The following is a 20409-nucleotide window of genomic DNA, read 5'->3' on the forward strand; positions in this document are numbered from 1 at the left end:
GATGTGTGGGAAGACAAGACAAAACAAATGGAAAATTAAAGGTGGATCAGCGATGGTTAGAAAACCGGTGACGTCGACTGCCAAACGCCGCCCGAACAAGGAGAGGGACTGACTTCGGCAGAAGTCGTGACAGTTTGACTTGTTTGGACAAAGTTTATTGGTAACTTTCGGGATTCTTTTGTATGCATTTTGAACGAGGGAAACCGGTGGATTACTGAGTCAAGCGCGCCAACTAAACTTACTTTTTTGGGATGTAAAGAGGGACTTTATCAAACAAATTATGTAGCTGGGACCCTTGTGAGTGCAACCAGAGGAAGATCTTCAAAGGTAAGTGATTTATTTTATCGCTATTTCTGACTTTCGTGACGCCTCTGCTTGGTTGGAAAATGTTTTATGCTTTTGTATGCGGGGTGCTGTCCTCAAATAATCGCATGGTGTGCTTTCGCCGTAAAGTATTTTTGAAATCTCACAAAGTGGCTGCTGCTAACAAGAAGTTAAGCTTTTAAACAATGTAAGACACTTGTGTTTTCATGAATATTTAATATTACGAATTTTGTATTTTGAATTTCGCGCTCTACAATTTCACCAGATGTTGTCGTGGTGGGGCGCTAGCGGCACACCTATCCCAAAGATGAACGTTCTCAAATCAAATCAAACCTTATTTGCCACATGCACCGAATACAACTGTAACGGCTCTTGTTGGGAGAAGGAGACCTAGGCACAGCGTGGTAGGCATACATCGTATTTTTATTGACGACACCAAGCAAAATAACAAAGACAAAAAACAAAAGCGCACAGTTATGTCAGGCAGAAACACTAAACAGAAAACAAGATCCCACAAAACCCAAAAGGAAAATGACAACTTATATATGATCCCCAATCAGAGACAATGATAGACAGCTGCTTCTGATTGGGAACCACACTGGCCAAAAAACAAAGGAATAGAAAACATAGACTTTCCCACCCATGTCACACCCTGACCTACCCAAACATAGAGAATAATAAGGATCTCTAAGGTCAGGGCGTGGCAACAACAAGTGTAGACTTTACCGTGAAACGCTTACTTACAATCCCTTAACCAACAGTGCAGTTATCCTGAAGTACTGAAATTCCCACAGAAGATAGGTGTTTCTTAACGTTCTCTGAACTATTTGAGAACATTCCCAATGTCAAACCAGTTGAAGAATGTTCCTCGAACATTACTAAAATTACATTTGGGGGGAAACTTTTGGGAAAACATTCTGTTAAAGTAATGAAATACCAAGCATTTTTTTTTTGTCAAGTTCCTTAAATGTGCTGAGAATGTGCGAAAGCCACGCAACTATCCTGCATTCACTGAAAGTTGTGGGAAGGTTGTATGCACGACCTCACCAAGCTCTAAGAAACATATGGTTCTCAGAACGTTATGTGCTAGCTGGGCAGCCAGCTGAGATTGGAATGATTGGTGTCAACTCCTGGACAGTAGCACAGGAGCCATATTAATGTACTTGTATATCTGAAATGACAGCTAAAGGATACATGTACTGTAAGAGACCAAATATGGATGTAAATGTATTCGTCCAAGATCACCCCTCATGTGGGCCTCCAACAAGTCACAGGCTCACTTGAATATGACCGAATGTGGAATGCATTGTTGCAATGGCCAAGAGTGGCATGTGCTCCTACCTTGGCATGGTGTTCCCTTCAGAGTAAGATAACATCAGCCAAGCGTGACCCACCATGAATTCAACATTCAGAGAAATGGGAGTGTGAGATCTGAGAAACTGTGCCCGCTGGCATCACATAGTCACAGTGACTCACATAACACTGACGAATAATAACCTTACCAGCTACAGTAGAAACGTTCACCCAACTAGCAAGACTGACACCAATGACACACTCATGATTTACACAACGTTGGGGAAATGGGAATCCTTGTGTGTGTGTATGAGTGACTCATAAACACACACACACAAACAAATATATGTGCAAATACACTACAACATCACATGCAGTAGGCCTACTCAATTGCAAGCATAACACACAACACACATTGAAGCACATCATGTATCATTGTTTCAAACAACAACATATACACAGTCTTTAAATAAACTTGGCCAAATAATTGTATGGAATTACAGAGCCATATCCTGACTACCTATTGCATGTCACTGTCCTGAGCAGACCAAATCTTGTCACAGCTCTGTTTTAGTTATCTTTCCTACAAAATGTGACTTTCAGGGTAAGGGGAAATCGAATCAGCTGTCCAATTTTCTCCTCATGAAGGACTGTCAAAAGCCCTCTAGCTCTATCCCTCTCTTTCTTCTCTCTCTCTCTCTCTCTCTGTTGGACCTCTCCCGCCATCATTCCACAAGGGCCCTTTTTGTGTGGAGGATCATCAGACTCATGGTTTAGAGCGACGGATCGCAGGCCAGTGTTCAGGAGGAGGACAGAAAATACTACACAACCCTGTTTGTTGACTAGGCAAGTGGGCACAGGAACCATGGAAAACGGCAAGTCAGATGGTAAATTCTGCTTCTATACCTACGTTACAGGTATCACCAATATGGTTGATGGTTCTGTTTTTCTGATTTGGCGGTAGTCACAAAGTTCAGAGCGATGCTACAGTAAAACACTGTTGTTGATAAATATCTTTGGTGTGCTGTGAGTAACAATTATTGTTGTATGTCTTTTGAACTAGTTACTTGGCCAACTTAACAGTTTTTATGAAGCAAGTTGTTGATGGACAGTTATTGCAACAGTTGGTACCATATGGTTCTCAGAACATGCTATCTGGGTACTGACTCTTAAGTATGATACAACCATTGGAAATACTTACATTTGACTTGTACATTGGTTGTCGTGAATTTTAATCTACAGTGTTCTTCTTTCAGGAGCTTTGCAGTATTACTGCTCAGAATATGTCATTCCAGCACAAGCTCAAATGCATAATGCATGACAAGCAGACATTTAAAATGACCTTCGCGATGCTGCTCGTAGTTTGGACATTTGGTATTTGAACAGAAACAGACTCTTAATACAGTAGGGTATTTCCATTATGGCACAACTGTTTTATTGTCTTATGACACAGAGCCTTTTCTACCTTACCAATTCATGTAGTATTTCAGTGTTTGGGTAACTTGTAGTGGTTTTACTGGAACATGATTTACTGTGCATAGGCTGAATAGAGAGACGTTGTGTTGAACATCCCACATGACTACATTATTTGCCTTTGTCACAGTCTATTCTCATATATATCCCCAAAGAATGGTTTGTGTCTGAGTAACTGAGGATGATCTCCATAGTGATGTGTGAGTGACAGGGAGCTACTGTAAGTCCATAACAATGTGTGATTAACTGATGTTCTTGACTCCTAGAACAAGACCAGGAAATGGAGGAGGCCAACCTGGAGATTGCTCAGGTAACCCGCTCTATAGTCACCCCCCTTGCAAGAGACACTGCTGCCTATGAAGAGTATGTAGGATCGACACTACATTGTATTGTTTGCATATGGGTGTATTTAATATTTGTGTGACTGCCCTTGTCTATCAGTATTCTGTTACTTGTTATGTTTTGTGTTTTCTGTGGACCCCAGGAAGAGTAGCTGCTGCTTCTGCAAAAGCTAATGGGGATCTGAATAAACACTGCCAGAGAAACAGAAATAGCTTTGACTATGGCCTGTCTCTAATCTTTATATGTACAGTACCAGTCAAAAGTTTGGACACACCTACTCATTCAAGAGTTGTTCTTTATTTTTACTATTTTCTATATGGTAGAATAATAGTGAAGACATCAAAACTAGGAAATAACACGTGTGGAATCATGTAGTACCCAAATAAGTGTTATTTTATATTTGAGATTCATCAAATAGCCACCCTTTGCCTTGATGACAGCTTGCACAATCTTGGCATTCTCTCAACCAGCTTAATGAGGTCACCTGGAATGCATTTTAATTAACGCGTATGCCTTGTTAAAAGTTAATTTGTGAAATGTCTTTCCTTTTTAATGTGTTTCAGCCAATCAGTTGTGTTGTGACAAGGTAGGGGTGGTATACAGAAGATAGCCCTATTTGGTAACATACCAAGTCCATATCATGGCAAGAACAGCTCAAATTAGCAAAGAGAAATGACAGTCCATCATTACTTTAACACGTGAAGGTCAGTCAATCCGGAAAATGACTTTAAGACATCTTAAAGTAAGTTTCTTCAAGAGCAGTTGCAAAAAACATCAAGCACTGTGATGAAACTGGCCCTCATGAGGACCGCCACAAGAGAGGAAGACCCAGAGTTGCTGCAGAGGATAAGCTCATTAGAGTTAACTACACCTCAGATTGCAGCCCAAATAAATGCTTCCCAACATCAACTGTTCAGAGGAGATGCTGCAAAGAAACCACTACTAAAGGTCACCAGTAAGAAAAACAGACTTGTTTAGGCCAAGAAACACGAGCAACGGATATTAGACGGTGGAAATATGCCCTTTGGTCTGATGCGTTCATAATCACCCGATCTCAACCCAATTGAGATGGTTTGAGATGAGTTGGACCACAGAGTGAAGGAAAAGCAACTAAAAAGTGTTCAGCACATGTGGGAACTCCTTCAAGACTGTTGGAAAATAATTCCTCATAAAGCTGGTTGAGAGAATGCCAAGAGTGTACAAAGCTGTCATCAAGGCAAAGGGTGTCTACTTTGAAGAACCTAAAATATATTTTGATTTGTTTAACACTTTTTTGGTTACTACATGATTCCATATGTGTCCTTTCATAGTTTTGATGTCTACACTATTATTCTACAATGTAGAAAATAGTAAAAATAAAGAAAAACCCTTGAATGAGTAGGTGAGTCCAAAATGTTGACTTGTACTATATATCAATGGACTAGTATACAGTATGTTCTAACACCGTGCTAAATAGATATCAAATATCGTAACAGTACGGGAAAGCTGTAAAGTACAATTCAATACACTGACAGTGTTGCATTGCTATTAGGTACAGTTGAAGTCGGAAGTTTACAAACACCTTAGCTAAATACATTTAAACTCAGTTTTTCACAATTCCTGACATTTAACCCCAGTAAAGATTCCCTGTTTTAGGTCAGTTAGGGTCACCACTTTATTTTAAGAATGTGAAATATTAGAATAATAGTAGAGAGAATGATTTATTTCAGGATTTATTTATTTCATCACGTTCCCAGTGGGTCAGAAGTTTACATACACTCAATTAGTATTTGGTAGCATTGCCTTTAAATTGTTTAACTTAACAAATGTTTCAGTTAGCCTTCCACAAGCTTCCCACAATAAGTTGGGGGAATTTTGGCCCATTCCTCCTGACAGAGCTGGTGTAACTGAGTCAGGTTTGAAGGCCTCCTTGCTTGCACACACTTTTTCAGTTCTGCCCACAAATTTTCTAAAGGATTGAGGTCAGGGCTTTGTGATGGTCACTCCAATACCTTGACTTTGTTGTCCTTAAGCCATTTTGCCACAACTTTGGAAGTGTGCTTGGGGTCATTGTCCATTTGGAAGACCCATTTGCGACCAAGCTTTAACTTCCTAACTGAGATCTTGAGATGTTGCTTCGATATATCCACAGAATTTTCGTTCCTCATGAAGCCATCTTTTTTGTGAAGTGGACCAGACCCTCCTGCAGCAAAGCACCCCCACAACATGATGCTGCCACCCCCGTGCTTCACGGTTGGGATGGTGTTCTTCGGCTTGCAAGCCTCCACATTTTTCCTCCAAACATAACGATGGTCATTATGGCCAAACAGTTCTATTTTTGTTTCATCAGACCAGAGGACATTTCTCCAAAAAGTATGATCTTTGTCCTCATGTGCAGTTGCAAACCGTGGTCTGGCTTTTTTTATGGCAGTTTTGGGCTTCTTCCTTGCTGAGTGGCTTTTCAGATTATGTCAATATAGGACTCGTTTTACTGTGGATATAGACACTTTTGTACCTGTTTCCTCCAGCATCTTCACAAGGTCCTTTGCTGTTGTTTTGGGATTGATTTGTACTTTTCGCACCAAAGTACATTCATCTCTAGGACAGAACACGTCTCCTTCCTGAGCGGTATGACGGCTGCGTGGTCCCATGGTGTTTATGCTTGCGTACTATTGTTTGTACAGATGAACGTGGTACCTTCAGGCATTTGGAAATTGTTATCAAGGATGAACCAGACTTGTGGAGGTCTACAATTTCTTTCCTGAGGTCTTGGCTGATTTCTTTTGATTTTCCCATGATGTCAAGCAAAGAGACACTGAGTTTGAACGTAGGCCTTGAAATACATCCACAGGTACACCTCCAATTGACTCAAATGATGTCAATTAGCCTATCAGAAGCTTCTAAAGCGATGACATCATTTTCTGGAATTTTCCAAGCTGTTTAAAGTCACAGTCAACTTACGTGTATGTAAACTTCTGACCCACTGGAATTGTGTTACAGTGAATAATAAGTGAAATAATCTGTCTATAAACAATTGTTGGAAAAATTACTTGTGTCATGCACAAAGTAGATGTCCTAACCGACTTGCCAAAACTATAGTTTGTTAACAAGAACTTTGTGGAGTGGTTGAAAAACAAGTTTTAATGACTCCACCCTAAGTGTAAACTTCCGACTTCAACTGTATGTGTTATGTATGTACTGCTACGCAGTCTAAAGTAGTGAGCAGAGACAAGGTATTGTACACTTATAAGATCTGTACATCTGTAAAGAAGGGCAGCAGCCATCTTGAATCTGCAGCCTGATGACTTTCACATGATTGATCCACAGACTAGAAGAGAGGAGGGGAGAGGAGAGGAGAGTACATGAGAGGGGTGAAGGAGAGAGGACGAGAGGAGTGAAGAGGAGATGAGAGGAGAGTAGATGAGAGGAGTGAAGAGGAGAGGAAAGGAGAGGAGAGTGGAGGAGAGGCGTAAAGGGGGAGGAGTGAAGAGGACTAAAGTGGAGAGGAGAGAAGAGGAGAGAGGACGGAAGGAGAGGAACTGAGAGGGGCAGGCAGCAGCCTGAATCCCTGTCTGTTCACATGAGCTGATTCACTTATCTCTGCAGACTAAATTCAATAAATCTCCACATCCTAAGAACGGCCGCTACACTAGAGACAGAAAAAAGCTTGCCTCTAACGGGAGGGCAAAAAGGAGAAATTGGGACACTCTCCAAACAACAGCACAATAATGAAGATAAAGAGAATAATGTGACTCAGTGGAGAGCCTTGTTGGAAACAAACCCTGTGCCAAAATGAGCTGTGACCTCGCTGACCTCTGGAAGGGTAACTGCTGGGCCACACATGGCTGCAGTGAGAGATTCACAGACAGTACACTACAGGACAGGAAGCTGCTGGTGAGGACTGCATGGGGAGAGCAGCGATCTCCAGGATGTTCAAATGACACAGAAATGTTCAAATAGGCTCACCGTCAGTCTCCGTTAACTCTCAACTCCCGTGTCTATTCTCCTTTTCTGTCCTGGTTCTCTGACATCTTATACCCCAGCACTCTCACCTTCACCCATCTGTTTTTATCTTCTTTCCCCATCTTCCTTCTCTTAACCTTCCTTTTCCCCTCTATCTTTTCCTTGTCAAAACAGCTGCTCATCTCTCCAAGTCATTTATTCACCCCCACATACAGAACCAATGTAGTTACAGTGTGTTCTGAACATTCTGGAGACATTAGTAAGGTCACAAACAACCATCGATGTAGTAACTGTTGTTACATCCTAACCCCTAACCTCTGACCCTTAACCTCTGGTGTTCCAGCTGCAGGCCTTGGTGGTGGAGCTGCGTACGGGGCTGCAGGGAGTGTTACAGGACGTGTCTGTGCTGCAGCAGAGGGGCAGAGGTCTGGAGGAGAGGGCTCAGGGCCAGCAGAGCGAAGTGGATGACAGGATCATGGGAATCAGGAACTCCCTCAACACATTTAAGGTACCCCACTTCCCACATGACTTGAACAAACCTCACTGATATCTGATACGAAATATGTTCCTTGGTTATCATTCTTCTTATACTATCAAATCAAATTTTATTGGTCACACACATATTTAGCATATTTTATTGCGGGTGTGGCGAAACGCTTGTAAAGTCGTCTACAGTGGACTACAGTCAAACCAGTAACCGTCTCTAGCAATTCTAGCAGGATGCCTAAGTATTACAGTATGTTACTCTGTGGCACATGTATTGTGAACGTAGCTAGATATTGTAGTGATGGGATTGTGCTGTGTGTCGTGGTTGTGTTCAGGAGGACTTGAGCGGTGCTTTATCCCAGATCAAAGAGGTTACCAGCAGACAGAAAGAGCTACAGAAAGGCCTGGAGCTCCTCCAATCAGAGACCGGCAGAGAGATCCTGTCCGTTCAACAGAGGTACGTGACACTGACACGTTACATGCATGAACATTCACAGACACACATTGCATCATCACCTGACGTGAACTCACCACTCTCTGTTACTTCCCCTTGGTTTTGTCAGGAAAAGCTCCAAAGGGGACTGCATTGGGGAGGGCCATGGGTGTCTCTCCAACCAGACAGAGCTCAATGTCATCCAGCATTACTTTGCCAGCCTGCCCAGCTGCTCTCCACAGATGAGCACAGCCTCCACACAGAGTGAGTTATGCCTCTGAGGGACAGACATTCATAACCGGTCCTGTATGTGTCATTGATTATACTGACTAGCTGGTCCTTAAAGACCTGTTCATGAAAGTCATTGAACGTACTTGCCTCAACTGACTCAAATACCTGGGGGCTGTATAGGGATATTTACAGCACATGAAAGACAGTGGAATCGACTGGCAAATGCTTGTGTTTGCTCCATGTGTGTACTGTGTGGTGCAGCCTCTAACTCAGAGCAGGACGCAGCCAGTGGCCAGCCCCAGAGAGCTCAGTCTAAGTCTCCAGTGTGGAGAGAAAGGAAAGAGAGCCGAGACGATACGGATGCACAGAGCGTCCCAGAGAACGGTGAGTGACGTCACCGATGCCGTTACACATGTCAGTGACTTATTCCCTTGTTATTTTAGGGAGCCCTACGTAAAATTATTTAGCAGTCAATAGACAAATTCCCATTTAATACTGTAGGTCACAGCGGTGTAAAAAGTATGTGAGTGTGGTGCTTCTTTTTCACTTTGTGTGTGTGTGTTTATGTGTGTTTGTGCGTCAGGTAAGAGGCAGGTTGCTGCCCTGGAGCTGTTGGAGTCAGAAAGGGTCTATGTGTCATACCTGTCTCTGCTGCTGAAAGCCAACATCACCTTCAACAGCTCAGAGGCCCTCCACACCAAAGACAAACGGTACTGTACCACTGATGGGTATTATTTACACATTTTACATAAGATCAGGTAGCAACACTGTCTGAACTGTTTTGTTCAAGTTCAAAACAGCAGAGCCACCAGACTGGTTTTACATATGTTCGAGATTCATAAGAGCCAATTAACCTCTACGGGATCGCCACCCCCCCACGGGACGGTTGAGCTAACGTGCGCTAATATAATTAGCATGAGTTTGTAAGTAACAAGAACATTTCCCAGGACATATCTGATATGGGCAGAAAGCTTAACTTCTTGTTAATCTAACTGCACCAATCTAACTGTCCAATTTACAGTAGCTATTACAGTGAAGGAATACCATGCTATTGTTTGAGGAGAGTGCACAGATATGAACTTGAAAATGTATCAATAAACCAATTAGGCACATTTGGGCAGACTTGATACAACATTTTGAATGGTTCATTGCAATGGTTCATTGGATCAGTCTAAATCTAATTTGTGTCTAAACTGGAATAATACATTGTGGCCTTTCTCTTGCATTTCAAAGATGATGTATCTTTGTATTGTCTTTTACCAGATCTAATGTGTTATTCTCCTACATTAATTTCACATTTCCACAAACTTCAAAATGTTTCCTTTCAAATGGTATCAAGAATATGCATATCCTTACTTCAGGTCCTGAGCTACAGGCAGTTCGATTTGGGTGTCATTTTAGGTGAAAATGGAAAAAAGCGTTTGATCCTTAAGAGGTTTTAATAGTGCACTATGAATTCAGATTTGGGGTTTAGGGTTTAATAGTTCACTATGACTCATGAAAGCAGAGGAAGTTATAACTGTTTTCTCAACATTGACCTTGGTTCGGTTCATAAATATAACAAAGATTACCCTCGTCTTTGGCACACAGACAAGCACTCATTGACACAGGGGCTTAAACAGGAGATACCGATCTAATTACAGTCAGAAGGAGGACATTATAAAAGCGAGGAAAGGAAATTAATCTATTGAACAACACAGCCATTCAGGCAAGCAGAGGCTTTTTAAAGGACTCCACAGAGATCTGACTTAATGTAATCCCTGTTTATCTGGAGTTCACAGAGACATCTGAGCACTACATTTTCAACTTTCAGAGAGCTCTCCCCTAGTTACTGTATACTCAACTTTTTCCCTTTCCCTCATTAATAACCTCTGACCTTTGGAGTGTGTCTCTTCATCTGGTTAATCTCAATTAACACCCGTAAGAGCAATGAGTCATAACGTTTTTTTGGTGAAACTGTTGTCTTTCTGCTCACTGATGTGTGTGAGTTCATGTATTTGTTTGTAAGTATTGGGGGAGTGCCCGGTGGCAGGGAGTCTGTCACTCACAGTTCAACCATGAATACAACAAAATATAAATTACTGCTACTATTAGCATGCTATGACTGTTACTAACACTGCTATTACAACAAAAACATTGGTCCATTTACCCCAGTAATCTGTCTACTAACACCGTAATATTTGAATGCATTTTTCAATTCCATAATTTCAACTCTGTCCTCTCCTTTGTCTCTTTGTGTAGTTATCCATATCTTTTTCCCTCTCTTTCATCCATCCATTCTCATTCTCCAGTTCTGTTTGTGCCTTTGTCAACCACCACCACTTCCTGAACTGTGTGTATTTCCACTCTGTTTTCCCACATCAATGTTGGCCTCTCTCCTTCTCAACACGCTCTCCGTTACCATAGAATATAACTGGCCTCCTGTCTTTTAAACCACTCCATATGTTGCTCTGTTCTGTACCGCTCTCCTTGCAGTGTAATGTGATGTGTGTTATATCGATCTCCTCTTTCTCTCTCCAGGCCGTTCCCCAGTTCTCTACGCTTCCTCATCCAGCAACACCTGGAGCTTCTCCACACCCTGCAGGAGAGGGTCCTCAAGTGCCAGTGGCAGGGCATCATGGGAGATGTATTCATGAGGCTCACCAGCAAAGAGGTACAAACCTTTCATAGACACAAATTACCCATGAAGTCATGGTAAGGGGCCCTGAGTTTTCCTAACCTGACCCGGAGAAACTCAGGGTTATAGTTATGGTGTCACAGGCAGCCTGCCAACTACACAACCCCTCACATAACTACATAACCCCTCACATAACTACATAACCCCTAACATACAGTATCCAGCCTATTAGGTGATAATTGTATTAGGACCAATGTGTGTTTAAGTGGGTGGGACTGATTGAAAGATGGAAATTAGTTAAATGGTTGGATTAGGAGTTAGGGGCCCCAGATGAGACTCTCCAGGGGGAAGGCTGTGACTCAGTGCCTCTTCTCACCAGTCACAGTGTCACATGTGGAGCACTTCAAATTTATCACAAGACCACATGTGATACTCGGGAGAGATGTGGGGATTTGGGGGGGGGGGGGGGGATATATTGTATTGCTCTGTTTATGTTCCTGGTCATTTCTCTAGACTGTGACACTATCTACTGAGTTTCAATAACTGACTGTCTGTCTGTCTGTCTCTAATTCTCCATCTTGCCGGTCTTCTAGAGTGATTTCCTGGATTTCTACGTGTCGTATCTTAAGGAGCTGCCTGAATGTCTGTCTGTGGTCAGCATGTTAACCACCACCTCACTAAAAGCTGCCGGCCTGTTTGAGGTAAATTAGGAACACTGAACAACCAGGCAGTGTTGACCACAACCACCGCAGAGAGCTACCCGCACAAAGCTACCCTCACAGAGCTACCCGCAGAGTAGTCTCAATAGTGCAGTTATCCAGAAGGAAAGGGTTACTTCAGGAAATTGTTGAGTAAATCTCTTTCAATTAACAAAGAGCACATGACAAGTAGACCGGAGTGAAGTTTATTATGACTTAGTTTTATGACATTATACTCACACAGCCTTTATTACAGGATAACCTTTCCGGACAATTGATTTCACATGATTTCTGTGGAGACTTAAGTCAACTGACTGTCTCTTCTCTGATTGACGGTCTGATGTTCCAGGGTGACATCATGGGGGATGAGACACACCCCTCTCTCCACACTCTGCTCCTCCAGCCAGTACAGAGGATCCCTGAGTACCTTCTGCTGCTGCAGGTTAGGCTCTTTCCCCTCCATGACACTCTGATACACACATCCAGTACACCACCAACCCAACATAGGTATTTATAAAAGAGCGGACTTCACCATCAGAGTATCTTAAATCAGAGTGGTGATACTGTCTTGTGGGCAAACTACGTAAACTTAAATGGTACCGTAGATCTGTCTTTATACTATTGGGCACCGATAGCTAACGAGCAGCAACAGTTCTGGTGCTTAGGTTTTTCGTCACTGGTTATTTAGACAAATCACAATTTTACAGGAGTTAGCATTCAGCCCATAGACTTGCAAAGAGAGAGGCTGGTGGTCCTTGTTCCAGTTCTACTTCTCATTCTAGCAGCTCTTCATCTCTTATCTTAACATGCATGGACCCAGAACTTCATCAAACATCTCACCAATTACGCAAGACTTTAGTTCTGTGTTAACTGAGATTAGAGCGGTGACTGGTTAGTGCTTGGTTCACATGAGTCCGTAGCGTCCCTGTGTGGTCTGGTTTGGTTTCAGACCCTGTTGAAGCAGACGGATGCAGAGCACCCTGACTACTACCTGCTGCTGCTGTGCATCCAGCAGTTCAGTTCCTTCACTGCCCAGTACGCCCACCTACTGCAGCACAACCAAGAGCTGCTCCTGCACAACCGCAAGGAGCTCAAGAGGTCAGCATCTGATCCAGGCTCAGATTTGGTGTTTTGGTAAGCATGTGCACATGGGGAACAGGGTACAGATTAACGGGTCTGAGGACAGTGAACTGTGATGGTATATTTCAGACATTCTGCTGTGAATGTGACCATATAAAGAAGCTCCTTACGGGGCTAAATATAGTTATTTTCTTGTTGCAGGTCAACTATGAAGCAGTTCTTCAAAAACGTGGACTGTGGTAACGTTATGCAAGCCAATGAGATGGGTTCTCCTTACCCCAGCAGCAATGCAATACTGTAAGTTCGTTCTGACTACACTCAGACATTCATATTATCAGTCAGTCCTTCATGCATTTCTTCATGCACTAACTCCGTCTGTCCCACTGACAGCCTCCCCCTCTCCCCTCACAGAGAGCATGCCAACCAGGTGAAACGCAGCAAGCAGAGGCTCCTGGAGCAGATCCAGTCTATACGCTTTCAGGACTGGGAGAGCGAGGCCCACCACTCTGACTCTGCCATCCCGTTTTTCTCCCCTGACACCGACCCTCGCCTCAAACCTCCATGCCTGCAGAGCATTCCTGAGATCGGGTCATCAGAGCGGCTGCCCGGCAAACGGCTGCCCCCAGGCTCAGCCATGGCCGATGCCCTGGGGGAGTTCCTTCTCCCTGGGGATGCCCCGGGCTTGGAGGGGCTGTATGAGGACACAAACTCATCTCTTCACAACATGTCCATGTTTGACCAATGCTCCAGCGCTTCCTCTGACTCTAGCATCGACATTGCCTTTGTGCGCTACCCTAAGAGCCACCAGGCCGTCCGTGAGGTCTACAACAGGGGCAGCCGGGAGAGTGGGTACAAGCAGCTGCCTGGTCGGGGGTGCGTGTCTCCAGACGAGGCCGGAATGATGCGAGTTCACCACCACCGCCCCCTGCAGGCCGATCAGCGTAAGAGCAAGTCCCTGAACGGGTTGCAGCTGGACAGCACTGTGAGTGGGGATAGTGGCCCCGGACATCTCTCTGACCACCTAAGGGGCAACGGGGCCCACCAACACACCAAGCTGGAGAGGCAGTCCAGTAATAAATATCACCCACGCAGCAGCAAGAGCCAGAGCAGCAACAACAGCCCCATCAGCCCCCCGCAGCAAAAGGCAGAGCCAGAGAGACAGATAGGAGTCACTGAAGAGGAGCTACATAACCACCACAACAAGGTGCGCATCAGGGAGTGGATAGATGAAGGCCACAGTTATCAAGCAATGAGGTTGAGTTTATGAGGCACCCTAAGGTTATTGTTTATTTTTTTAGATGGAAGAGGGCTGATCAGCCATAGACTAGAATGTGAGAGTACCTTGGCCTGCTGGGAGGTTTGAGTGTTTCAGTTTGGGGGCCATTTGTGACTATGTACTATATGTGTGATATTATTACAGGCCACTGAGTGTATTTACAACAAATGTTACTCCTTTACGTAGGATTCTGGGAGCCTACCCTGGGGGGAGGAGCCAAGATGGAAGGCTGAGGGGAATAACCACACCCCCTTCAGTGAGAGGAGCAGGAAACAGGAGAAGGGAGGATTCAGGAGCTCCTTCAAGAAGCTCTTCAAGAAAAAGTAATATATGCTGGAAATGCTGACCAAAAACAGAACATTATTGGCAGTATCAAATTCAGAAAGCCAACATCATCCTACACTTTATTTGACAATGTCAGTAAAAAAATGTTTTTTTAAAACGACTAACAAACCGTCCACTCACCACTAAACCAATTTCCATTTGGTGTTTACGTAGAAAAATGTATTTGTATGCCACAAATAAGGTTTGAAAGCTTTAATAGAATTTTTTAAGTTTCGATAGAGACAATGTTCGTCTGACAGGTCGTGCTGTGAACATCTCTCCTCTTGTATCAAGGGCACTTTACAGCACCATTCATTTACAGGAGCTAGGAAGAAACAATACTTGTCAAATACATGCTGGAATTACTCCAGTAATGCTGTACGGTGTATCCAGTAGCAGTGCAGTAACCTCATATATATATATATATATATATATATATACTGTGTCCTCTAGGTCGGGGGGAGGAGAGAAAGACAAGGACAAAGAGAAGCCAGAAAGCCAGAACTCCAGTGAGGCAGGCAATACCCCAGGAGTCGCCCACCTAGGCATCGACCGCGGGACTGCTGTGTGAAGTGTGACTAGAACCGCACTACAAATTAAGTGGTCTGAGAAAGACTTCAAATAGGTGCCTTGATAACGCACACACACTTCTAAGCAAAATGATAGGCTATATAGACACACATACACTGATATGCAATATGAAACTGGAATATTGAGCAAATCAGACTGACATACTCCTTTCCTATATAACTACTGTAAAAATACTGTATAGGTTAAGTATTTGTTTTTGAATTAGTACTAGTTTTTCCATTTTAGAGGTCTCCTCAATATCCATGGAGATAATATATTTTGTATAATACTGTATACTCATGAACTGCAATAATGTAGGTAAAGATCTATAATTTTCCATCAAGATGATTGGAATAAATATCTCCCTCTCAAATCAAAATAAAATGTTGATTTTTAATGTGAAGTTATTTTTTTATTTTTTATAAATGAAATTGTGACAAGACAATTAAACAACATAAGAAAAGTCCACGTTGTAATCAATAGTCGCCAACCAATAACCAATACGTATTTCTGAAAAACTCACAAATCATATTGCCTGCTTAGCAATTACTTCCCTTTGAAAAATATAGGTACTTATCTACAATGCTTGCAAACCATAAAATGTGAAACAGATTCAACATTTCCATCATATTTCTGTACGACAGACAACAGCCTTCAGTTCCTTCTTTTAATGTGTTAACCAGTTTCATAAATCTGTTACACATTGGAAACAAAATATAGGCAATTATACAGTATGTAAAACCAACCGATTTTATTTTACAGTATATACATGTAATAATGTGCATTGCAATATGAAAATGATAATGCAGCATAAAGGAAGTTAGTTTGTCCATAATCATTACACATGTTTACTGTGTAAATTAAAACCAACATGAATTTTGTAGTGTTTTAACTTGTTTCCTTCTACACAACTCGTTTCCTTTTGTTCTAACACGAGGTAGAGACACCCAACAAATTTTGGCCATAAATTGAGAACATATTTTGGCATTACATAAAAACATGTAACATTCATATTTTTTAAACATCTTCACTGAGCCCTACAGTAAGGAATGTTTAGTTCTTGGCCATTTGACTATAGTGTATATGATCGATATTGACATTGAGAATTACAACATGATGAAACCCTGGTGATTAAAACAACAGCATCACTGGAGCCTGTTTTGGTATTTCACCTTTGACATTTCACCCTCCACGATCTCAAAGTATTTCAAAACAAGTTCAGTGAGTGTTCTAGAAGAACTTGACTCATCTAATGTAACCCCTGTGTCACAGCTTGTGAGAACATATGCATGTTTAAGTTTACACACACACATACAGTTACATACAGCGACACATTTCCTTTTTTTAAATATCTTTTTGTGCAGATTTTAACACCAGTGATTCCACAGTATTAAAAAAGCATACAACTAAGCTGGGAAGTAAGCCTGCAATTAAAACCGTTTGAAATGAATGTTCACCTCATAGAGTTACAAGTGGAAGCTAAGAATGAAAACTGTAGATCTCCCATTAGACATTTCTCAAAGCAAACCAGAAAGGAAGTTCCCACATTTGGGCTGACGATGCGTGCAGAATGACATTACCAGTATAGTGGTACTTCCTTGTTGCTCAGACTTAGCCAAACCTCAGAGAGGGGGCTTCAAATCCTGTCCCTGATCACATGATCAAAAAACAGGAAGTCCTTTTTAGTGCTCAAACTGTCCCCCCCCCCCACCCCTTAAAATCTTTATAACTGTACAGAATACCTATGCACACGTATCTACATGACCAGTCTTTAGTGTACAACCCCAGAGTAGCCAGGGTACCTTTCTGCAAAAAAATACTACATTTATATTTACAACAATTAAATACAGGTCAATTAAGCACTTGTGTGGTGTGAGCTGAGATGCTAGCAGTGGTTGAAATCATATAGAAGTCATCCAGGTGTTTGTTACCTGCCACAATAAATAAAGGTGTTCAAGGAAGTAAAAGGCCATTTGGAAGCGGACGCTTGAAGGATCTGTCTTCTGTGAAGCTAAAGCAGTAGTGTCTATAGTCTGTCTGTCGATAGGCTGTCTATAGTCTGTAGTGTGTCTATAGTCTGTCTGTCTGTCTATAGTGTGTCTATAGTCCATCTATATTGTGTCTGTCTGTGTCTATAGTGTGTCTGTCTGTCTATAGTGTGTTTGTGTGTCTGTCTGTCTATAGTGTGTAAGTGTGTCTGTCTGTCTATAGTGTGTAAGTGTGTCTGTCTGTCTATAGTGTGTAAGTGTGTCTGTGTCTATAGTGTGTAAGTGTGTCTGTCTGTCTATAGTATAGTATGTATGTCTGTCTATAGTATAGTGTGTCTGTCTGTCTATAGTATAGTGTGTCTGTCTGTCTATAGTATAGTGTGTGTGTCTGTCTATAGTGGGTGTGTGTCTGTCTCTAGCGTCTGTCTCTAGCGTCTGTCTCTAGCGTCTGTCTGTCTCTAGCGTCTGTCTGTCTCTAGCGTCTGTCTGTCTCTAGCGTCTGTCTGTCTCTAGCGTCTGTCTGTCTGTCTCTAGCGTGTCTGTCTGTCTCTCTAGCGTGTCTGTCTGTCTGTCTCTAGCGTGTCTGTCTGTCTCTAGTGTCTGTCTGTCTCTAGCGTCTGTCTGTCTGTCTCTAGTGTCTCTAGTGTCTGTCTCTAGTGTCTGTCTCTAGCGTATGTCTGTTTCTAGCGTCGTTCTGCCTCTAGGTCTGTCTGTCTCTAGTGTCTGTCTGTCTGTCTCTAGTGTCTGTCTGTCTGTCTCTAGTGTCTGTCTGTCTGTCTCTAGTGTCTGTCTGCCTCCAGTGTCTGTCTGTCTGAGTGTCTGCCTCCAGTGTCTGTCTGTCTGTCTGAGTGTGTCTGTATGAGTGTCTGTCTGTCTGAGTGTCTGCCTCTAGTGTCGGTCTGTCTGTCTCTAGTGTCGGTCTGTCTGCCTCTAGTGTCGGTCTGTCTGTCTCTAGTGTCGGTCTGTCTGTCTGTCTCTAGTGTCTGTCTGTCTGTCTGTCTCTAGTGTCTGTCTGTCTGTCTGTCTGTCTCTAGAGTCTGTCTGTTTCTAGTGTCTGTCTGTCTGTCTCTATTGTCTGCCTGTAGGTCTGTCTGTCTGTCTCTAGTGTCTGTCTGTCTGTCTCTAGTGCCTGTCTGTCGCTCTGTCTCTAGTGTCTGTCTGTCTCTAGCGTCTGTCTGTCTCTAGTGTCTGTCTGTCTCTAGCGTCTGTCTGTCTCTAGCGTCTGTCTGTCTCTAGCGTCTGTCTGTCTCTAGCGTCTGTCTGTCTCTAGCGTCTGTCTGTCTCTAGCGTCTGTCTGTCTCTAGCGTCTGTCTGTCTGTCTGTCTCTAGCGTCTGTCTGTCTCTAGCGTTGTTCTGTCTCTAGCGTCTGCCTCTAGGTCTGTCTGTCTCTAGTGTCTGTCTGTATGAGTGTCTGTCTGTCTGAGTGTCTGTCTGTCTGAGTGTCTGTCTGTCTGAGTGTCTGCCTCTAGTGTCGGTCTGTCTGTCTCTAGTGTCTGTCTGTGTATCTAGTGTCTGTCTGTCTGTCTCTAGTGTCTGTCTGTCTGTCTGTCTCTAGTGTCTGTCTGTCTGTGCGTCTGCCTGCCTCTAGTGTGCGTCTGCCTGCCTCTAGTGTGCGTCTGCCTGCCTCTAGTGTGCGTCTGCCTGCCTCTAGTGTGCGTCTGCCTGCCTCTAGTGTGCGTCTGCCTGCCTCTAGTGTGCGTCTGCCTGCCTCTAGTGTGCGTCTGCCTGCCTCTAGTGTGCGTCTGTCTGCCTCTAGTGTCTGTCTGCCTCTAGTGTCTGTCTGAGTGTCTGTCTGTCTGAGTGTCTGTCTCTAGCGTCTGTCTGTCTGTCTCTAGCGTCTGTCTGTCTGTCTCTAGCGTCTGTCTACTGTCTGTCTACTGTCTGTCTACTGTCTGTCTACTGTCTGTCTCTAGTGTCTGTCTCTAGTGTCTGTCTGTCTGTCTCTAGTGTCTGTCTGTCTGTCTCTAGTGTCTGTCTGTCTGTCTCTAGTGTCTGTCTGTCTGTCTCTAGTGTCTGTCTGTCTCTAGTGTCTGTCTGTCTCTAGTGTCTGTCTGTCTGTCTGTCTCTAGTGTCTGTCTGTCTGTCTGTCTGTCTGTCTGTCTCTAGTGTCTGTCTGTCTCTAGTGTCTGTCTGTCTCTAGTGTCTGTCTGTCTCTAGTGTCTGTCTGTCTGTCTCTAGTGTCTGTCTGTCTGTCTCTAGTGTCTGTCTGTCTGTCTCTAGTGTCTGTCTGTCTGTCTCTAGTGTCTGTCTGTCTGTCTCTAGTGTCTGTCTGTCTCTTGTCTGTCTCTAGTGTCTGTCTGTCTCTAGTCTGTCTCTAGTGTCTGTCTGTCTCTAGTGTCTGTCTCTAGTGTCTGTCTCTAGTGTCTGTCTGTCTGTCTCTAGTGTCTGTCTGTCTGTCTCTAGTGTCTGTCTGTCTGTCTCTAGTGTCTGTCTGTCTCTAGTGTCTGTCTGTCTGTCTCTAGTGTCTGTCTGTATGTGTCTAGTGTCTGTCTGTGTGTCTCTAGTGTCTGTCTGTATGTCTCTAGTGTCTGTCTGTATGTCTCTAGTGTCTGTCTGTATGTCTCTAGTGTCTGTCTGTATGTCTCTAGTGTCTGTCTGTATGTCTCTAGTGTCTGTATGTCTCTAGTGTCTGTATGTCTCTAGTGTCTGTATGTCTCTAGTGTCTGTGTCTGTAGTGTCTGTGTCTGTAGTGTCTGTGTCTGTAGTGACTTGTGTTCCCAGGATGCTGTGCGGTTTGATCAGTAGCTGTTCTCGTGTCCAGCCAGGATGTAGAGGTTGCTCGGTGCTGTGGGGTTGTCTGTCGGCCTGCTTTCCAGCACCACCACTCTGAAACACAGTGGGGGCAAGTTCAGATCAGACTCACACTGTGAAAGTATATGGTCCTAGAGGGGACCAGGGGGTTAAGGATGTAAGCCTCACACACAGAAAAAAACTATTTCACACCAACAGACCCCACACCCCCCAACACACACCAGATCCTACTTATAGCATACTCAAGCCCCATAGACAAATTCCATCATGTGAATAGGGTCAACGTGCTGTAACAAAGTAGTTACTGACCAAAGAAAACAGAAAACCAACCCACACACTCATACAGGCAGAATGAAAACAAGGGTCCCCACAGGGGACATCCATAGATCAGAGAGTCTGTAGGCTAGATGAGACCTGGTGTGACCCAGGGAGAAGTGAGTATACCTGGGCAGACTGGCGGCTCCCTCCTGCCCTGAACTGTCGTGCTGAGAGTTTCTTCATTCACAAAATCAAACAAGCAATTAAGAGACAAGCAAGCATGCATACAACCAACAACTAACACAACCAACACCAAAGACTTC

At 43.4% G+C, this 20409-nt stretch overlaps 2 protein-coding genes across 13 annotated transcripts in view; one reads left to right on the forward strand and one right to left on the reverse strand.

Annotated features, from left to right (window-relative positions):
• The first annotated feature begins 1166 nt into the window (after positions 1-1166).
• Positions 1167-16802, forward strand: arhgef33 (Rho guanine nucleotide exchange factor (GEF) 33). 2 transcript variants are annotated; one of them, XM_021613199.2, is made up of 15 exons: positions 1167-2504; positions 3357-3400; positions 7718-7882; positions 8196-8317; positions 8424-8557; positions 8786-8908; positions 9108-9234; positions 11045-11177; positions 11735-11842; positions 12189-12281; positions 12789-12973; positions 13121-13216; positions 13310-14123; positions 14382-14518; positions 14973-16802. In XM_021613199.2, exons 1-15 carry the CDS (start codon positions 2483-2485, stop codon positions 15088-15090), a joined length of 2421 nt encoding a protein of 806 aa, XP_021468874.2. In that variant the 5' UTR covers positions 1167-2482; the 3' UTR covers positions 15091-16802. The 2 variants fall into 2 exon arrangements, with proteins under 2 accessions (XP_021468874.2, XP_021468884.2); XM_021613209.2 differs by having other exon boundaries at positions 1168-2504; positions 13331-14123.
• Positions 16803-19707: 2905 nt separating this feature from the next.
• The window catches only part of LOC110530293 (mitogen-activated protein kinase kinase kinase kinase 3), an 83204-nt gene continuing 82502 nt past the window's right edge, over positions 19708-20409 (reverse strand). For 7 of the 11 annotated variants that reach the window (XM_036986534.1, XM_036986520.1, XM_036986528.1 and 4 more), the window contains one exon: positions 19761-20323. In XM_036986534.1, the coding sequence (XP_036842429.1) occupies positions 20167-20323 (157 nt within the window). In that variant the 3' untranslated portion in view covers positions 19761-20166. Of the gene's footprint in view, positions 20324-20409 lie in introns of all 11 variants that reach the window. The other 4 variants (XM_021613297.2, XM_021613291.2, XM_021613282.2 and 1 more) reach the window with 2 other exon arrangements.

The sequence above is a fragment of the Oncorhynchus mykiss genome, chromosome 1 (assembly GCF_013265735.2).
Source record: "Oncorhynchus mykiss isolate Arlee chromosome 1, USDA_OmykA_1.1, whole genome shotgun sequence".
NCBI lineage: Eukaryota > Metazoa > Chordata > Actinopteri > Salmoniformes > Salmonidae > Oncorhynchus > Oncorhynchus mykiss.

What these genes read in the sequence shown, in the direction of transcription:
- arhgef33 (XM_021613199.2), top strand. Translation starts at nt 2,483, where the DNA reads ATGGAAAACGGCAAGTCAGATG. An exon ending in AGTACCTTCTGCTGCTGCAG is followed by an intron (nt 12,282 to 12,788) that starts GTTAGGCTCTTT and finishes GTTTGGTTTCAG; the next exon opens with ACCCTGTTGAAGCAGACGGA. An exon ending in CCCAGCAGCAATGCAATACT is followed by an intron (nt 13,217 to 13,309) that starts GTAAGTTCGTTC and finishes TCCCACTGACAG; the next exon opens with CCTCCCCCTCTCCCCTCACA.